At 45.6% G+C, this 18,828-nt stretch overlaps 1 protein-coding gene across 1 annotated transcript in view; it reads right to left on the reverse strand.

Annotated features, from left to right (window-relative positions):
• LOC139263234 (ufm1-specific protease 2-like) overlaps nucleotides 1-18,828 on the reverse strand; it is a 237,647-nt gene that overhangs the window by 217,371 nt on the left and 1,448 nt on the right. The window contains exon 2 of the mRNA XM_070878994.1: nucleotides 15,679-15,757. Within this exon, the coding sequence (XP_070735095.1) occupies nucleotides 15,679-15,757 (79 nt within the window). The remainder of the gene's footprint in view (nucleotides 1-15,678; nucleotides 15,758-18,828) is intronic.

The following is an 18,828-nucleotide window of genomic DNA, read 5'->3' on the forward strand; positions in this document are numbered from 1 at the left end:
CAAGATCCTGCAAATCCCCTGGGAGGACAGACGCACCAACGTCAGTGTTCTCGAGCAAGCCAACATCCCCAGCATCGAAGCACTGACAACACGCGACCAACTCCGTTGGGCGGGCCACATTGTCCGCATGCCGGACACAAGACTCCCAAAGCAAGCGCTCTACTCGGAACTCCTGCACGGCAAGCGAGCCCCAGGTGAGCAGAGGAAACGTTTCAAGGACGCCCTCAAAGCCTCTTTAATAAAGTGCAACATCCCCACCGACACCTGGGAGTTCCTTACCAAAGACCGCCGTAAGTGGGGAAGAGCATCCGGGAGGGTGCTGAGCACCTCGAGTCTCGTCGCCGAGAGCATGCAGAAAACAAGCGCAGGCAGCGGAAAGAGCGTGCGGTAAACCAGACTCCCCACCCACCCTTTCCTCCAACGACTGTCTGTCTGTCCCACCTGCGACAGAGACTGTAATTACCGAATTGGACTGTTCAGTCACCTGAAACTCACTTTTGGAGTGGAAGCAAGTTTTCCTCGATTTTGAGGGACTGCCTATGATGAGGAGGATAGAACAGATGAAGGCGTGGCTGGAGAGATGGTGCAGAAGGTAGGGTTTTAGATTCCTGAGGCATTGGGACCGTTTCTGGGGGAAGGTGGGATCTGTACAAGCCGGACGGGCTGCACCTCAATATCCTCGCGGGGGTGTTTGCTAGTGCTGTTGGGAAGAGATTAAAATAGCTTGGCAGGGGGATGGGAACCTGAGAATCGATTCAGATGGGAGAAATGCAAAGCTGAAATTGGAAAGCGGAAAAGTAGAAAGTGAATTTGGAAGACAGAGGAAACAAGGGCTAGAAAATGGACAACAAAGGAGTTTGGCACCACTAAATGGTATATACTTCAATGCAAGGAGTATAGGGAATAAGGCAGATGAGCTGAGAGCTCAGATAGACACTTGGGCGTATGATATTATAGCCATTACTGAGACATGGCTGAAAGAAGGGCAGCTCCACATTCCTGGTTACAGGGTTTTCCAACGGGATAGAATGGGGAGGGGGGTAAAAAAGGAGGTGGGGGTGTCGCATTATTGATTAAAGAAACAATTACAGCTGTGAGGAGGGATGATATGTTGGAAGGATCATCAAATGAGGCCATACCTGTTGAATTGAAGAACAAAAATGGGGCGTCACATTGCTGGGAGTGTACTATAGACTCCCAAACAGTCAGAGGGAGATAGAAGAGCAAACATGTAGGCAAATTTCTGAGAAATGCAAAAACTATACGGCAGTAATAGTACCCTAATATTAACTGGGATAAAATTAGTGTGAAAGGTATAGAGGGTGCTGAATTCCTAAAATGCATTCAGGAGAACTTTTATAACCAGTATGTAGCAAGCCCAACAAGGGAGGGGGCTGGACTTAGCTTTAGGGAGTGAATCTGGGCAGGTGGAAGGGGCATCAGTGGGAGAGCATTTTGGTGCTAGTGATCATAATTCAGTTAGATTTAGGGTAGTTATGGAAAAGGACAGATTTAGGGTAGTATGAAAAAGGACAAAGATAGACCAGGAATAAAAGTTCTGAATTGGGGAAAAGCTGAGATGGGATTTAGCCATAGTGGACTGGAAACAGTTACTTGAAGGTAAATCAGTGTCAGTGCAGTGTCAGAGAAGTATGATCCTTAAAGAAAAAGGGTGGGACTAACAAATCTAGAGCTCCCTGGATGTCAAGGGACATACAGGGTAGGATAAAGAAAACAAGGGAGGCTTATGACAGATTCCAAGGGCTCAATACTGCAGAAACTCTAGAGGCGTATAGAAAGTGCAGGGTGCAATTAAAAAGGAAATTAGGAAAGCAAAGAAAGAGCATGAAAATATTTTGGCAAGTAAAATCAAGGAAAACCCAAAGATGTTTTATAAATACATTAAGAGCAAGAGGATATCTAAAGAAAGCGTAGGGCCTATTAGAGACTATAAAGATAATCTGTGTGTGGAGGCGTAAGACGTGGGTATGGTTCTTGATGAATACTTTGTGTCTGTTTTCACAAAAGAGAGGGGCGATACAGACATTGCAATCAGGGAGGAGAAGTGTGAAATATTAGATCAAATAAACATAGTGAGAGAGGAAGTATTAAGCGATTTAATAGCTTTGAAAGTGGATAAATTCCCAGGCCCAGATGTGTCCCAGGCTGTTAAGAGAAGCACGAACATAAAAATATAACAAATAGGAGCAGGAGTAGGCCATTTGGCTCCTCGAGCCTGCTCCACCATTCAATAAGATCATGGCTGATCTGATCCTGGCCTCAACTCCACTTCCCCGCCTGCTCCCCATAACCCTCGACTCACTTATCTTTCAAAAATCTGTCGATCTCCACCTTAAATACATTCAAAAACCCAGCCTCCACAGCTCACTGAGTTAGAGAATTCCGAAGAGTCACAACCCTCAGAGAATAAATTCCTACTCATTTCCGTTTTAAATGGGCGACTCCTAAATCTTCATTGAGAACGACACGGATTAATCAAAGACAGTCAGCGTGGATTTGTTAAGGGAAAGTTATGTCTGACTAACATAATTTAATTTTTTGAAGAGGAAACATGGAGGGTAGATGAGGGTAGTGTGCTTGATGTAGTGTATATTGATTTTAGTAAGGCTTTTGATAAAGTCTCACATGGCAGACTGGTTACGAAAGTAAAAGCCCATGGGATCCAGGGCAAAGTGGCAAGTTGGATCCAAAATTTCTCAGAGGCAGGAAGCAAAGGGTAATGGTGGATGGGTGTTTTTGTGACTGGGAGGCTGTTTCCAGTGGGGTTCCACAGGGCTCAGTACGAGGTCCCTTGCTTTTTGTGGTATATATCAACGATTTAGACTTGAATCTAGGGGGTATAATTAAGAACCTTGCAGATGATACTAAAATCAGTTGTATGGTTGATAATAAAGAAGAAAGCTGCAGGAATATATCAATAAACTGGTCAGGTGGGCAGAACAATGGCAAATGAAATTCAATCCAGTGAAGTGTGAAGTAATGCATTTGGGGAGGGCTAACAAGGTAAGGGAATACACGTTCAATGGTAGGAAACTGAGAAGGGTAGAGGAACAAAGGGACCTTGGAGTGCATGTTCACAGATTCCTGAAGGTAGCAGGCTAGGTAGATAAGGTGGTTAAGAAGGCATACAGAATACTTGGCTTCATAAACCGAGGCATAGAATACAAGAGCAGGGAGGTTATGCTTGAACTGTATAAAACACTAGTTAGGCCACAGCTAGAGTACTGCGGCAGTTCTGGTCACCACATTACAGGAAAGATGCGATTGCACTAGAGAGGGTACAGAGGAGATTTACGAGGATGTTGCTTGGACTGGAGAATTTTAACCATGAGAAAAGATTGGATCGACTTTCTTTGGAACATAGGAGGCTGAAGGGCGTTGTTATTGTGCTGTATAAAATTATGAGGGGCCTATCTCCATAGCAGAGAGGTCAACAATCAGGGAGCATAGATTTAAGATAATTGGTAGAACGTTTAGAGGGGGTTTGAGGGGAAATTTCTTCACCCAGAGGATGGTGGGTGTCTGGAACTCACTGCCTGAAAGGGCGGTAGAGGCAGAAACCCTCACTACATTTAAAACGTATTTGGATGTGAACTTGAAGTGCCGTAACATACAGGGCTACGGACTAAGAGCTGGAAAGTGGGGTTAGACTGGAGAGCTCTTGGTCGGCCGGCGCGGATACGATGGGCCAAAATGGCCTCCTTCTGTACTGTAAGTTTCTATGATTTTACGATTCTATGATATGGGGATAGTTCGTGAAGATGGAGTTGAGGTAGAAGATCAGCCATGATCTTGTTGAATGGCGGAGCAGGCTCAAAGGGCTAAATGGCCTAATCCAGCTCCTATTCCTTATGTTTTTATGAAAGTTCATGGCCACCGTCACCTTGACAGGCACTGGCAAAGTGGTCCTTGCCCTGCTCGGTGGTTGCAGTTGTTGCTGCAGCAGATGGTAGATTTTAGTGAGGATATCCTTGATGAAATGGAGATGTCTGACACACTGTTCCTCGCTGAGGCTCAAGTCGGAGTAATGCTCCTGGAACGCCCTAGGAGGATATGGCCTCCTGCAAAGAGCAACATCTTCCCCCTCCTCCCTCTTCCCGCAGTTTGTCCTGCTCTGTGTCGCCTCTGTGCAACGCTGATTGACATCATGATCTGTCTACTCTGCATACTTCCAGCACAAGATCCCTGCGCCGGCAAAGCATGCACAAGAAGTGTGTGCACACATGTGCTGTGGACACCATTTTGGAACCAAAATGGCACCTCTAGCCCACAAACAACGGGCGCTACTGAGCCAAATTCAGCAGCATGGTATGTCAATAATTGGTTGAATACAATAAAAGGTTTACATTGTACCATATTTGGTGTCAGATTCAAATTCTCTTACAGACTTTTCCTACATCCTTCAAAGATTTGTGAAAATGAACCCTCAGATATCTCTGTTCCTGCACCCCCTTTAAAATGGCACCATTTAGTTTATATTGTCTATCCTCATCCTTCCAAATTGCACACTTCACACTTCTATGCATTATATTTTATCTGCCACGTCTCTGCCCATTTTACCAGTCTGTCGATATCCTCCTGAAGTCTGCTACTATCCTCTTCACTGTTAACTATATTTTCACATTTTGTGTCTGCAAAATTTTTACATTTTGCCTTCTAATCCAGGTCATTTATATATATCAAAAAGAGCTTTAACCTTAACATTGACCCCTAGGGCACACCACTGTACACTTCCCGCTAGTCTGACAAACAACCATTCATCACTACTCTCTGCTTTCTCTCTCATAGCAAATTTCGTACCCATGCTGCCACTGCCCCTTCACTTCTATGGACTTTGATTTTGCTAGCTAGTCTATTGTGTGGCACATTATCAAACGCCTTCTGAAAATCCATATACACAACAATTGCACTACCCTCATCAACCCTCTCCATTATCTAATCGAAGAACTGAATCAAGTTTGTAAGACACAAATATCACTTTATTTTTAAACAAAACAGTAGTTTACCCTGGATAAACTGATCTGTGTGACACTTATTGTCCAGTCTGACAGGCATGGTACTAGGTAAGCAATTTGTCATAATGGGAGGGTAATGTTAGTCCTGGGCGAAACAGCAGAAAACTGTTGTCAAGCTGTTTACATAAGGGAAAAGCGTTAGGAGAAGCCAGCAATGTAACGGGGCCTTCTTCATCTGAACATAACTTGTTATTTAAAAGAAGTAATTAGGCAAATTGTTTTTGTCCCAGCATATATACTATTAAAAAAATGGAGAACCCGTCCCCAGTCCGATGCATATGTGCCCATTACTGTTTTTATCGAAATAGGTTTTGTGGTCTTAGAGAGGCGACACACTACATTATCATACTTAAATCAGGCTCCACTGCAATTGGGAGCCTGATTTAAATTTAATTGTTGCCGCAGGGTTTCCCAGGGCTCAGGAAACCCAGCGGCAACATGGAGACGGGAGCTGCCAGCTCCAGAAGGTAAGTGCTTTTTATAGGAACAGGAATACTCCCCCCGGCCCCTCAATGAAGCCTTAGGCGTCACCTCTGACGATTGCTGCCTCTCTCTAGCCGCTGCCACAATCGGCTACGTTATATTTGACAAGACCTCCGCGTCCCCAGTCTTGCCAGATTTCCCAATGCTATCGTGCTCCCCTGCACATTCGCCGTAAATATAGGGCCCACTGTCTCTGTTTGGTATCAGCATGTGGTGTAATTAGCCACTAACTAAATCATCTGCTTCGAACACTATCTTCCTGTGTAACCTGTCTTGATGGTCTTTGCTTCTGTTCTGTCTTTGAACAGTATGGTTTTGCTAGAAGCATATTCCTGATCTGTCTGGATTTACAAAGTAGATATTGAGTGGTGAGGAGTCCTTGGAGCGATGTGCTGACCTGCACATTTGCCCAATTTAGGCAAGAATGATGAAATGAGAAGGAAGTAATTTACATGATGATATATAAGGATGAGGATTGGTAGAGAAGTTGAACTACAGCTAAGAATCGGAGGGCTGTGCAATCCCAATGAGCTGTTTGCTTGTAGGTACATAGACGTATGTACTGGTTGCTTGTTTATTGTAATTAATATCTGAAATAAAGAGAGTTGACTGTTGATACCAGAGTCCAAATCTGATGATTATTTGAGCTATCAAGACGATACCTTACACATCTCACCCTCTGTTCCACTAAAAGTGGCAGAGTTGTGATGGTATGAGACGTGAATTGGCTAGAATAGACTGGCGAATGATACTTAAAGGGTTGACGGTGGATAGGCAATGGCAAACATTTAAAGATCACATGGATGAACTTCAACAATTGTACATCCCTGTCTGGAGTAAAAATAAAACGGGGAAGGTGGCTCAACCGTGGCTAACAAGGGAAATTAGGGATAGTGTTAAATCCAAGGAAGAGGCATATAAATTGGCCAGAAAAAGCAGCAAACCAGAGGACTGGGAGAAATTTAGAATTCAGCAGAGGAGGACAAAAGGTTTAATTAGGAGGGGGAAAATATAGAGTATGAGAGGAAGCTTGCTGGGAACATAAAAACTGACTGCAAAAGCTTGAAGAGAAAAAGATTAGTGAAGACAAATGTATGTCCCTTGCTGTCAGAATCAGGTGAATTTATAATGGGAACAAAGAAATGGCAGACCAATTGAACAAATACTTTGGTTCTGCCTTCACGAAATAAAACACAAATAACGTTCCGGAAATACTAGGGGACCGAGGGTCAAGCGAGAAGGAGGAACTGAAGGAAATCCTTATTAGTCAGGAAATTGTGTTAGGGAAATTGATGGGATTGAAGGCCGATAAATCCTCAGGGCCTGATAGTCTGCATCCCAAAGTACTTAAGGAAGTGGCCCTCGAAATAGTGGATGCACTGGTGATCATTTTCCAATAGTCTATCGACTCTCGATCAGTTCCTATGGACTGGAGGGTAGCTAATGTAACACCAATTTTTTAAAAAGGAGGGAGAGGAAACAGGGAATTATAGACCAGTTAACCTGACATCAGTAGTGGGGAAAATGTTGGAATCAATTATTAAAGATGAAATAGCAACGCATTTGGAAAGCAGTGACAGGATCGGTCCAAGTCAGCATGGATTTATGAAAAGAAAATCATGCTTGACAAATCTTCTAGAACTTTTTGAGGATGTAACTAGTAGAGTGGACAAGGGAGAACCAGTGGATGTGTTGTATTTGGACTTTCAAAAGGCCTTTGACAAGGTCCCACACAAGAGATTGGTGTCCAAAATCAAAGCGCATGGTATTGGGGGTAATGTATTGACGTGGATAGAGAACTGGATGGCAGACAGGAAGCAGAGAGTCGGGATAAACAGGTCCTTTTCAGAATGGCAGGCAGTGACTAGTAGGGTGTCGCAGGGCTCAATGTTGGGACCCCAGCTATTTACAATATATATCAATGATTTAGATGAAGGAATTGAGAATAATATCTCCAAGTTTGCAGATGACACTAAGCTGGGTGGCGGTGTGAGCTGTGAGGAGGATGCTAAGAGGCTGCAGGATGACTTGGACAAGTTAGGTGAGTGGGCAAATGCATGGCAGATGCAGTATAATGTGGATAAATGTGAGGTTATCCACTTTGGTGGCAAAAACATGAAGGCAGAATATTATCTGAATGGCGGCAGATTAGGAAAAGGGGAGGTGCAACGAGACCTGGGTGTCATGGTACATCAGTCATTGAAGGTTGGCATACAGGTGCAGCAGGCGGTGAAGAAGGCAAATGGCATGTTGGCCTTCATAGCTAGGGGATTTGAGTATTGGAGCAAGGAGGTCTTGCTGCAGCTGTACATGGCCTTGCTGAAGTCTCACCTGGAATATTGTGTTCAATTTTGGTCTCCTAATCTGAGGAAGGACGTTCTTACTATTGAGGGAGTGCAGTGAAGGTTCACCAGACTGATTCCCGGGATGGCAGGACTGACATATGAGGAGAGATTGGAGCAACTGGGCCTGTATTCACTGGAGTTTAGAAGAATGAGAGGGGATCTCATAGAAGCATATAAAATTCTGACGGGATTGGACAGGTTAGATGCAGGAAGAATGTTCTCGATGATGGGGGAGTCCAGAACCAGGGGTCACAGTCTAAGGATAAGGGGTAAGCCATTTAGGACCGAGATGAGGAGAAACCTCTTCACTCAGAGAGTTGTTAACCCGTGGAATTCTCTTCCGCAGAGAGTTGTTGATAACAGTTTGTTAGATATATTCAAGAGGGAGTTGGGTATGGCCCTTACGGCCAAAGGGATCAAGGGGTATGGAGAGCAGGCAGGAAAGGAGTACTGAGGTGAATGATCAGTCATGATGTTATTGAATGGTGGTGCAGGCTCGAAGGGCTGAATGGCATACTCCTGCACCTATTTTCTATGTTTCTATGAGTCCTCAGTAGTTGTTAAAGGAGTTCTGAAGAAGGGTCCTCACCCGAATTGTGAACTTGTCTGCTCTCACCAGAGCTGCTGATTGACATGCTGTGCGTTTCCAGCATTTTCTGTTAAAGGAGTTCAAGATGCAATATTAAAATGGAAGAGCTTGGTAGATCAAATAGACTGTTATGTTTTTATGAACCAGGCACCTGCTGAATTCGCAACGTCACCTGATCGGCCATGACTGGCATTGATCCAGCGCCTTGTCAATCAAACAATCAAGTCAATAACATGATTAGATGCAACCAAGAAAACCAGTGGCAGGAATAGAACCTTCATGCGATTATTATTGGGCAATGAGATTGCTAGACTGTCACTCAATTGCAAAGGGCGCATGATCATTGCTGACAAATGAGATTGCTCAAAGAGGCAGCTTTTCTTTAAATACAGTTTGTGAGCTAAAAACTTTGAAAAATGGCAAAACCGAAGAGAGTGGAATTCCTCCGAAGAGCTGGTAGTCACAGAATCATAGAAATTTACAGCACAGAAGGAGGTCATTCAGCTCATCATATCCGTGTCGGCCAACAAAGAGCTATCCAGCTTTTCACTTTTCACTATCCACTTTCCAGATCTTGGTCTGTAGCCTTGCACTTCAATTGTGATACACTCATAATAAAGGATTAAACTGAATACTGTGAACAATGAGCAAGTGTGACCTTAGCTCCTTTAATAAGACTCCAGAGTGCAGGTACCTCGTGGGTGGCCTGCTTATATACCATGTTCCCAAGGGATGCTGGGATACTTTGGGATTCCATCAGGTAGGCCTTCTGATGGTGATGTAATACAGGGTGAAAGGGGTTAAATACATAACATCACTCCCTCGTAAAATTAATAGTACACTTATTTACAGGGTGAGACGATCTGGGGCTTTTCGCTCCCTTGTCGATTGTCTCGGTACAAATGCAGGTGTGGGTGAGTTGGTTGGTTCTTCACTGGGCTGCTGGGCAGCCGGCCTTGCCGGGCTGCTGGGGGTGGTGAGTTCGGCTTCGTGGTCAACCATGATGTTGGTTGCCACTTGTGTGTGTTGTGGAGGGTCAAAGTTGGTGGTGTCTTCTTCGGGTTGTTCGTAGCTGTTGGTGAACCGCAATTTGATTTGGTCCAAATGTTTTCTGCACGTTAGTCCAATGGCCAATTTGACCTGAAACACCCTACTCCCCTCTTTGGCTATGACCGTGCCAGCAAGCCATTTGGGACCATGTCCATAATTGAGTACAAACACAGGGTCATTGACTTCAATATCGTGTGACAAATTTGCGCGGTCGTGGTACACACTTTGTTGATGCCGCCTGCCCTCCATGTGATCATGGAGATCAGGTGGACAAGAGAGCGCCTTGTTTTGAGCGCCCTTTTCATGAGCAGCTCGGCTGGGGGAACCCCGGTGAGTGAGTGGGGTCTGGTGCGGTAGCTAAGCAGCACTCGGGACAGTCGGGTCTGCAGGGAGCCTTCCGACACGCGTTTCAAGCTTTGCTTGATGGCCCGTTCTGCCTAGCCATTCGACGTGGGCTTGAACGGGGCAGATGTGACGTGCTTGATCCCATTGCGGGTCATGAATTCCTTGAATTCAGCACTGGTGAAACACAGCTCGTTGTCGCTGACTAGGTCATCAAGCAGGCCGTGTTTGGCAAACATGGCTCGTAGGCTTTCAATGGTGGCCGTGCTTACAGACATTATTGCACATTCAATCCATTTTGAGTAAGCATCCACGACAACCAAGAACATTTTTCCCAGAGTCCACGTGGATCCTCGACCACGGTTTGGAGGGCCACGACCACAAACTTAGCGATGCCTCTCTGGGTACATTGCTCAGCTGAGAGCAAGTGTTGCACTGGCGCACGCATGACTCTAAATCTGAGTTGATGCCGGGCCACCACACATGGGATCTGGCTATGGCTTTCATTATTACAATGCCTGGGTGGGTGCTGTGCAGTTCACAGCTGAACATATCTCTGCCTTTCTTGGGCAAGACCACGCGATTACTCCACAACAGACGGTCCGCCTGCAGGGACATTTCGTCTTTGCGCCTGTGGAACAGCTTGATCACCTTCTGCATCTCCGCTGGGACGCTGGACCAGCTCCCATGGAGGACACAGTTTTTTTACCAAGGGCAGTAAAGGATCCTGGCTGGTCCAGGTCCTGATTTGGCGGTCTGTAACGGGTGACTTTTCATTTTCGAATGCATCCATTATCATGAGCAAGTCCGCAGGCAGTGCCATTTCCACCCCGATGGTGGGCAATCTGAGAGCATCAGCGCAATTCTCTGTGCCCGGCCTGTGGTGGATTACATAGTTGTATGCCGACAGCGTGAGCGCCCGTCTTTGGATGCGGGCAGAGGCATTGGTGTTGATTCCTTGCTCTCAGAGAACAGTGATATGAGTGGCTTGTGGTCAGTTTCAAGCTCAAACTTGAGGCCAAACAAGTACTGGTGCATCTTTTTTACCCCGTAAACGCACGCCAGAGCCTCTTTTTCAATCATGCTGTAGGCCCTTTCGGCCTTGGACAAACTCCTGGATGCATAAGCGATCGGTTGCAAAATCCCCGATTCGTCAGCCTGTTGTAACACACACCCGATACCGTATGACGACGCATCGCAAGCTAGCACTAATCGTTTACAAGGGTTATACAGGACAAGCAGTTTGCTTGAACACAACAGATTCCTGGCTTTCTCAAAGACAGCCTCTTATGAATTCCCCCATACCCAGTCGTCTCCCTTGCGCAGTAGCACATGTAGGGGTTCTAGCAGGGTGCTTAACCCAGGTTGGAAATTACCAAAATAGTTAAGGAGTCCCAGGAACAACCGCAGCTCCATCACGTTCTGTGGTCTTGGCGCGTTCTTGATGGCCTCCGTTTTGGCGTCGGTGGGTCTGATGCCATCTGCTGCGATTCTTCTTCCCAAGAACTTGACGTCCTGCGCCAGGAAAACACACTTCGAACATTTCAACCTGAGTCCCACGCGATCCAACCAACAAAGAACCTCTTCCAGATTCTTCAAGTGCTCAATGGTGTCCCGACCTGTAACCAGTACGCCGTCCTGGAAAACCACGGTGCGAGAAACCGACTTTAGCAGGCTCTCCATGTTCCCTTGGAAGATTGCCGCGGCCGACCGAATCCCGAACAGGCATCTGTTATAGATGAAAAGACCTTTATGCGTGTTGATGCAGGTGAGGCCTTTTGAAGACTCCTCCAACTCCTGCTTCATGTAGGCCGAGGTCAGGTCCAGCTTGGTGAACGTCTTCCCTCCAGCCAGGGTCGCAAATAGGTTGTCTGCCTTGGGTAGCGGGTACTGGTCCTGCAGCGAAAAACGGTTAATCGTTACTTTATAGTCCCCAGAAATTCTGACTGTGCCATCCTCTAAGTACCGGGACAATTGGACTGGCCCACTCGTTGAATTCCACCGGCACGATGATGTCTTCTCGCTGCAGCCTGTCCAGCTCAATTTCCACTTGCTCATGCATCATATATGGTACCGCCCGTGCCTTGTGGTGGATGGGTTGCGGACCGGGAACCAAGTGGATCTGCACTTTCGCCCCCGAGAAGCTTCCAATGCCTGGCTTGAACAACGATGGAAATCTGCTCAGAACCTGGGCACATGAGGCGTCGTCGACGGACGAAAGCGTTTGGATGTCGTCCCAGTTCCAGCGGATTTTTCCCAGCCAGCTTCTGCCAAACAGTTTGGGGCCATCCCCTGGCACGATCCACAGCGGGAGTTCGTGTACTGTTCCATCACAGGAGACTTTGACTTCTGCACTGCCAATTACAGGGATTAGTTCCTTGGTGTAAGTCCTTTGCTTGGTGTGAATGGGGCTGAGCTTGAGCCAGTGTGCTTGTTGCACCACAGCCTGTCGAAGGTCTTTTTACTCATTATGGACTGACTCGCACCCGTGTCCAGTTCCATGGATACTGGAATTCAGTTCAGTTCAACTTTTAACATTATTGGTGGACATTTTGTAGTGAATGTGTGTACCCCGTACACTTCTGCCTCCTCAGTATGAGTCTCTAATTCAGCCTGATTCACAATGGATCGATCTTCCTCTGCAATGTGGTGGTTTGCAGGGTTTGCAGCTCTCCTGCACATTCGCTGGAGGTGTCCCATTGTTCTGCAACGGTTGCACACATAGTGCTTGAAGTGGCATTGATGGGGCCGATGATCACCTCCACAACAGCAACAAGGTGTTAATTGGCTTGCATTAATGATTGATGGCGGACTCTGGGTCATCTGGGTCGTGCAGCGTGTACGTTCTGCCATGTATATTCCTGCTCAAAAACGATGTTACTTTGTGCACAGTACTGGCTGAAACCTCTTTACTCTACGAAATCTGTTTGGTGTTATCGCTGGTGGACATAAATCCCTGGGCTATCGTTATGGCTTTGCTTAGATTCGGAGTTTCAACAGTCAACAGTTTGCGAAGGATTACCTCATGGCCAATGCCCAGTACAAAAAAATCTCTAAGCATTTGTTCTAGGAATCACTCAAATTCGCAATGTCCTGCGAGCGCCTTAGTTCGGCCCTCCGAACGTTGACACATGTAGAATCGATATCTCGCCTCCTTAGAATCGATAAAACGCTTTCCTTAGGACTTATGTGCTCCCGGACCAGTGTACACAATTCTTCATAGGATTTAGCTGTTGGTTTCACCAGAGCCAGAAGGTTCTTCATGAGGCCATAGGTTGTTGCCCCATAGACAATAAGGAGGATTGTCCTTTGTTTGGTAGCGTTCTCGACCCTTCCAGCTCATTGGCCACAAAGTATTGGTCGAGTCGCTCCATGAAGGCCTCCCAATCGTCCACTTCTGAGAACTTTTCCAGCATACCAACTGTTCATTGCATTTTCATAGAAACATAGAACATAGAAAATAGGTGCAGGCATAGGCCATTCGGCCCTTCGAGCCTGCACCGCCATTCAATGAGTTCATGGCTGAACATGCAACTTCAGTACCCCATTCCTGCTTTCTCGCCATACCCCTTGATCCCCCTAGTAGTAAGGACTACATCTAACTCCTTTTTGAATATATTTAGTGAATTGGCCTCAACAACTTTCTGTGGTAGAGAATTCCACAGGTTCACCACTCTCTGGGTGAAGAAGTTTCTCCTCATGTCGATCCTAAATGGCTTACCCCTTATCCTTAGACTGTGACCCCTGGTTCTGGACTTCCCCAACATTGGGAACATTCTTCCTGCATCTAACCTGTCTAAACCGTCAGAATTTCAAACGTTTCGATGAGATCCCCTCTCATTCTTCTGAACTCCAGTGAATACAAGCCCAGTTGATCCAGTCTTTCTTGATATGTCAGTCCCGCCATCCCGGGAATCAGTCTGGTGAACCTTCGCTGCACTCCCTCAATAGCAAGAATGTCCTTCCTCAAGTTAGGAGACCAAAACTGTACACAATACTCCAGGTGTGGCCTCACCAAGGCCCTGTACAACTGTAGTAACACCTCCCTGCCCCTGTACTCAAATCCCCTCGCTATGAAGGCCAACATGCCATTTGCCTTCTTCACCGCCTGCTGTACCTGCATGCCAACCTTCAATGACTGATGTACCATGACACCCAGGTCTCGTTGCACCTCCCCTTTTCCTAATCTGTCACTATTCAGGTAATAGTCTGTCTCTCTGTTTTTACCACCAAAGTGGATAACCTCACATTTATCCACATTATACTTCATCTGCCATGCATTTGCCCACTCACCTAACCTATCCAAGTCACTCTGCAGCCTCATAGCATCCTCCTCGCAGCTCACACTGCCACCCAACTTAGTGTCATCTGCAAATTTGGAGCTACTACATTTAATCCCCTCGTCTAAATCATTAATGTACAATGTAAACAGCTGGGGCCCCAGCACAGAACCTTGCGGTACCCCACTAGTCACTGCCTGCCATTCTGAAAAATACCCATTTACTCCTACTCTTTGCTTCCTGTCTGTCAATCCACGTCAGCACACTACACCCAATCCCATGTGCTTTAACTTTGCATGTTAATCTCTTATGTGGGACCTTGTCGAAAGCCTTTTGAAAGTCCAAATACACCACATCAACTGGTTCTCCCTTGTCCGCTCTACTGGAAACATCCTCAAAAAAATTCCAAAAGATTTGTCAAGCATGAATTCCCTTTCATAAATCCATGCTGACTTGGACCTATCATGTTTTCGCGCAGTTGTTCGTTTCCTCGTCGCCAATTGATACACTCAAAATAAAGGATTAAACTGAGCACTGGGAACAATGAGCAAGTGTGACCTTAGCTCCTTTAATAAGACTCCAGAGTGCAGGTACCTCGTGGGTGGTCTGCTTATATACCATGCTCCCAAGGGATGCTGGGATCCCTTGGGACTCCATCAGGTAGGCCCTCTGGTGGTGATGTAATACAGGATGCAAGGGGTTAAATACATAACAAAGTGCATGTCCAAGCACTTTTTAAATGTGGTGAGGGTTTCTGCCTCTACCACCCTTTCAGGCAGTGACTTCCCCACCATCCTCTGGATGAAAACAAAACTCCTCCAGTCCCTTCTAAAGCTACTAGCAATTACTTTAAATCTATGCCCCTGGTTATTAACCCCTCTTCTAAGGGAAATAGGTCCTTCCTATCCACTCTAGCTAAGCCCCTCATAATTTTATATACCTCAATTAGGTCTCCCTTCAGCCTCCTCTGTTCCAAAGGAAACAACCCAGCCTATCCCATCTTTCCTCATAGCTAAAATTCTCCAGTCCAGGCAACATCCTCATAAATCTTCTCTGTACCCTCTCTAGTTCAATCACATCTTTCTTGTAATGTGGTGACTAGAACTGCGCACTGTACTTTAGCTTCGGCAGTACTCTAGTGTTTTATACAGTTCAAGCATAACCTCCCTGCGCTTCCTTCTTAACCATCTTATCTACCTGTCCTGCTACCTTCAGGGATCTGTGGACATGCACTCCAAGGTCCCTCTGTTCTTCTACAATTCTTAGTATCCTACCATTTATTGTGTATTCCCTTGCCTTGTTAGCTCTCCCCAAATGCATTACCTCACACTTCTCTGGATTGAATTCCATTTGCCACTGTTCTGCCTACCTGACCAGTAGTTTGAGTTAAAAATAACAAAGTTCTCTTACAGAATTTTAGTGCAGAAAATTTTAGCATTACCCAAGAAGTGTTAAAAATTTCTATATTATTCAATGATGCAAGATAATTCCCTTTCGAAAAATAAACAGATTGATTAAAAATGTTAAATGGATCCAATAAGTAATTTACTCACCATCTGTTTTGCTGATGGCTCTATCCAACTCAATTCCCCCTTTTATTCGGAACAACAAAATTTCAGATTCAAGTGGCAGCTGAAATAAATTGATTGAAACAAAGTAATCTATCTGTCTATATAATGGGCTCAATTTTCCCCAGTGATTGGTGCCGTTTTTTTGACGCGCGCCGCTTATTTTGGCCTAAGTTTTAAAAAATACAAGTTTCCCCAATCAATGTAGGTCAGCTTAACTCAGTTAGTTACGATTTTTTAGGTTCATTTTTTTTGTGTCATAGGGGGCGTAACCTGCCACCTGCACTTATTCTGGCAAGTTTGGCCAGCTCTGATTTACTCCAATTTTTCTTAGGACAGCATATGTGGCCTCTGTGGAAAAACCTTCTGGTGAGTTAAGAAAATCGGCGCAGGTAAGTAAATCAGTGCAGCAGATGCAGTTCCAGGGCCCGGATAGCAGCAGCAGAGAGATGAGAGAAGGTGGGAGAGGAGGCCGGGGGGGGGAAGCTTTTCGGGCATAGTAAGGAGCGGGGACCGGAGACCATTCGGCCTGGGATAGGAGTGGGGACCAGGAGCGGGACCGGGAGGCCATTTGGCCAGGGATAGGAGCAGGGACCAGCATCGGGAGGGGTTGATAGACTTTTGTCATTACGCTTTAATAATTTAATGGATGTCAGTTGCTGCAACGTGTAATATGCTTGGAGCAGGTTACTGTGAGCTGGCTGTATGTTTCACTTTCCAGCCTCAGCCCGCAGTGTGTCCCTGGTTACCGTGGCAACCTGATCTTTTTGGCGCGGATCTTAGACTCCACTCTCAAAACTAAAAGACTAGTTAGGCGGCACCAAAATGAAGAATTCAAACGGGAAACTTGGATGCTTTTTTTTTGGCGTACTTGGGGCCCTAAAAAAATCGGGCCTAACTCTTCAAGTACGCCAATAAACGGCTTTTTAGGGATAATTGAGGCCAATGTATTACATTTTCCGTGTATGTTGCACACTCCTTATTTGGGCATCACCATTCTCTGACACTGTTTTGCCTGCAGCTGCACACATTTACACCATTAGATGGAGCTTCAGGCGCTCCAGAAACTCAAATCCCGAGGATTTATCGGCCTTCAATACCATCAATTTCCCTAACACAATTTCCCACCTAATAAGGATATCCTTCTCACTAGACCCTCTGCCCCCTAGTACATTTGGAAGGTTATTTGTGTCTTCCTTCGTGAAGACAGAACCAAAGTATTTGTTCAATTGGTCTGCCATTTCTTTGTTCCCCATTATAAATTCACCTGAATCCGACTGCAAGGGACCTACATTTGTCTTCACTAATCTTTTTCTCTTCACATATCTATAGAAGCTTTTGCAGTCAGTTTTTATGTTCCCGGCAAGCTTCCTCTCGTACTCTATTTTCCCCCTCTTAATTAAACCCTTAGTCCTCCTCTGCTGAATTCTAAATTTCTTCTAGTCCTCAGGGTTGCTGCTTTATCTGGCCAATTTATATGCCTCTTCCTTGGATTTAACACTATCCTTAATTTCCCTTTTTAGCCACAGTTGAGCCATCTTCCCCGTTTTACTTTTACTCCAGACAGGGATGTACAATTGTTGAAGTTCATCCATATGATCTTTAAATGTTTGCCATTGCCTATCCACTGTCAACCCTTTATGTATCATTTGCCAGTCTATTCTAGCCAATTCACGCCTCATACCATCGAAGTTACCTTTCCTTACGTTCAGGACCCTAGTTTCTGAATTAACTGTGTCACTCTCCACCTTAATAAAGAATTCTACCATATTATGGTCACTTTTCCCCAAAGGGCCTCACACAACAAGATTGCCAATTAGTCCCTTCTCATTACACATCACCCAGTCTAGGATGGCCAGCTCTCTAATTGGTTCCTCGACGTATTGGTCTAGAAAACCATCCCTAATACACTCCAGGAAATCCTCCTCCACTGCACTGCTACCAATTTGGTTAGTCCAATCAACATGTAGATTAAAGTCGCCCATGATAACTGCTGTACCTTTATTGCACACATCCCTTGTTTCTTGTTTGATGCTGTCCCCAACATCACTACTACTGTTTGGTGGTCTGTACACAACTCCCACTAGCGTTTTCTGCCCTTTGGTATTCCGCAGCTCCACCCATTCTGATTCCACATCATCCAAGCTAATGTCCCTCCTTACTATTGCATTAATTTCCTCTTTAACCAGCAACGCCACCCCACCTCCTTTTCCTCTCTGTCTATCCTTCCTAAATGTTGAATACCCCTGGATGTTGAGTTCCCATCCTTGGTCACCCTGGAGCCATGTCTCCTTGATGCCAATTACATCATATCCGTTAACTGCTATCTGCGCAGTTAATTCGTCCACCTTATTCCTAATACTCCTCGCAGTGAGGCACAGAGCCTTCAGGCTTGCCTTTTTAACACACTTTGCCCCTTTAGAATTTTGCTGTAATGTGGCCCTTTTTGTTTTTTGCCTTGGGTTTCTCTGCCCTCCACTTTTACTATTCTCCTTTCTATCTTTTGCTTCTGTCTCTTTTTTATTTCCCTCTGTCTCCCTGCATAGGTTCCCACCCCCTGCCATATTAGTTTAACTCCTCCCCATCAGCACTAGCAAACACTCCCCCTAGGACATTGGTTCCGGTCCTGCCCAGGTGTAGACCGTCCGGTTCGTACTGGTCCCACCTCCCCCAGAACCGGTTCCAATGTCCCAGGAATTTGAATCGTTCCCTTCTGCACCACTCCTCAAGTCACGTATTCATCTGAGCTATCATGCGATTCCTACTCTGACTAGCAAGTGTCACTGATAGCAATCCTGAGATTACTACTTTTGAGGTCCTACTTTTTAATTTAGCTCCTAGCTCCCTAAGAGGGAGATAGATACATTTCTAGAAACAAAAGGCATCAAGGTGTATGGGGAAAAAGCGGGAATATGGTGTTGAGATAGAGGATCAGCCATGATCATATTGAATGGCGGTGCAGACTTGAAGGGCCGAATGGCCTACTACTGCTCCTATTTTTTATGTTTCTATGTCTCCAGTCCCAGTGTGACTGATAGCTGGTGGTCAGAGAAGTCCCATCGTAGAATTTTATGTAAATAAAGTTTTCAAAACTTTTGTCCCGATTTGGTAAGAGGATTTATCCAGTCCACTAAT

This window comes from Pristiophorus japonicus, chromosome 1 (genome assembly GCF_044704955.1).
Source record: "Pristiophorus japonicus isolate sPriJap1 chromosome 1, sPriJap1.hap1, whole genome shotgun sequence".
NCBI lineage: Eukaryota > Metazoa > Chordata > Chondrichthyes > Pristiophoridae > Pristiophorus > Pristiophorus japonicus.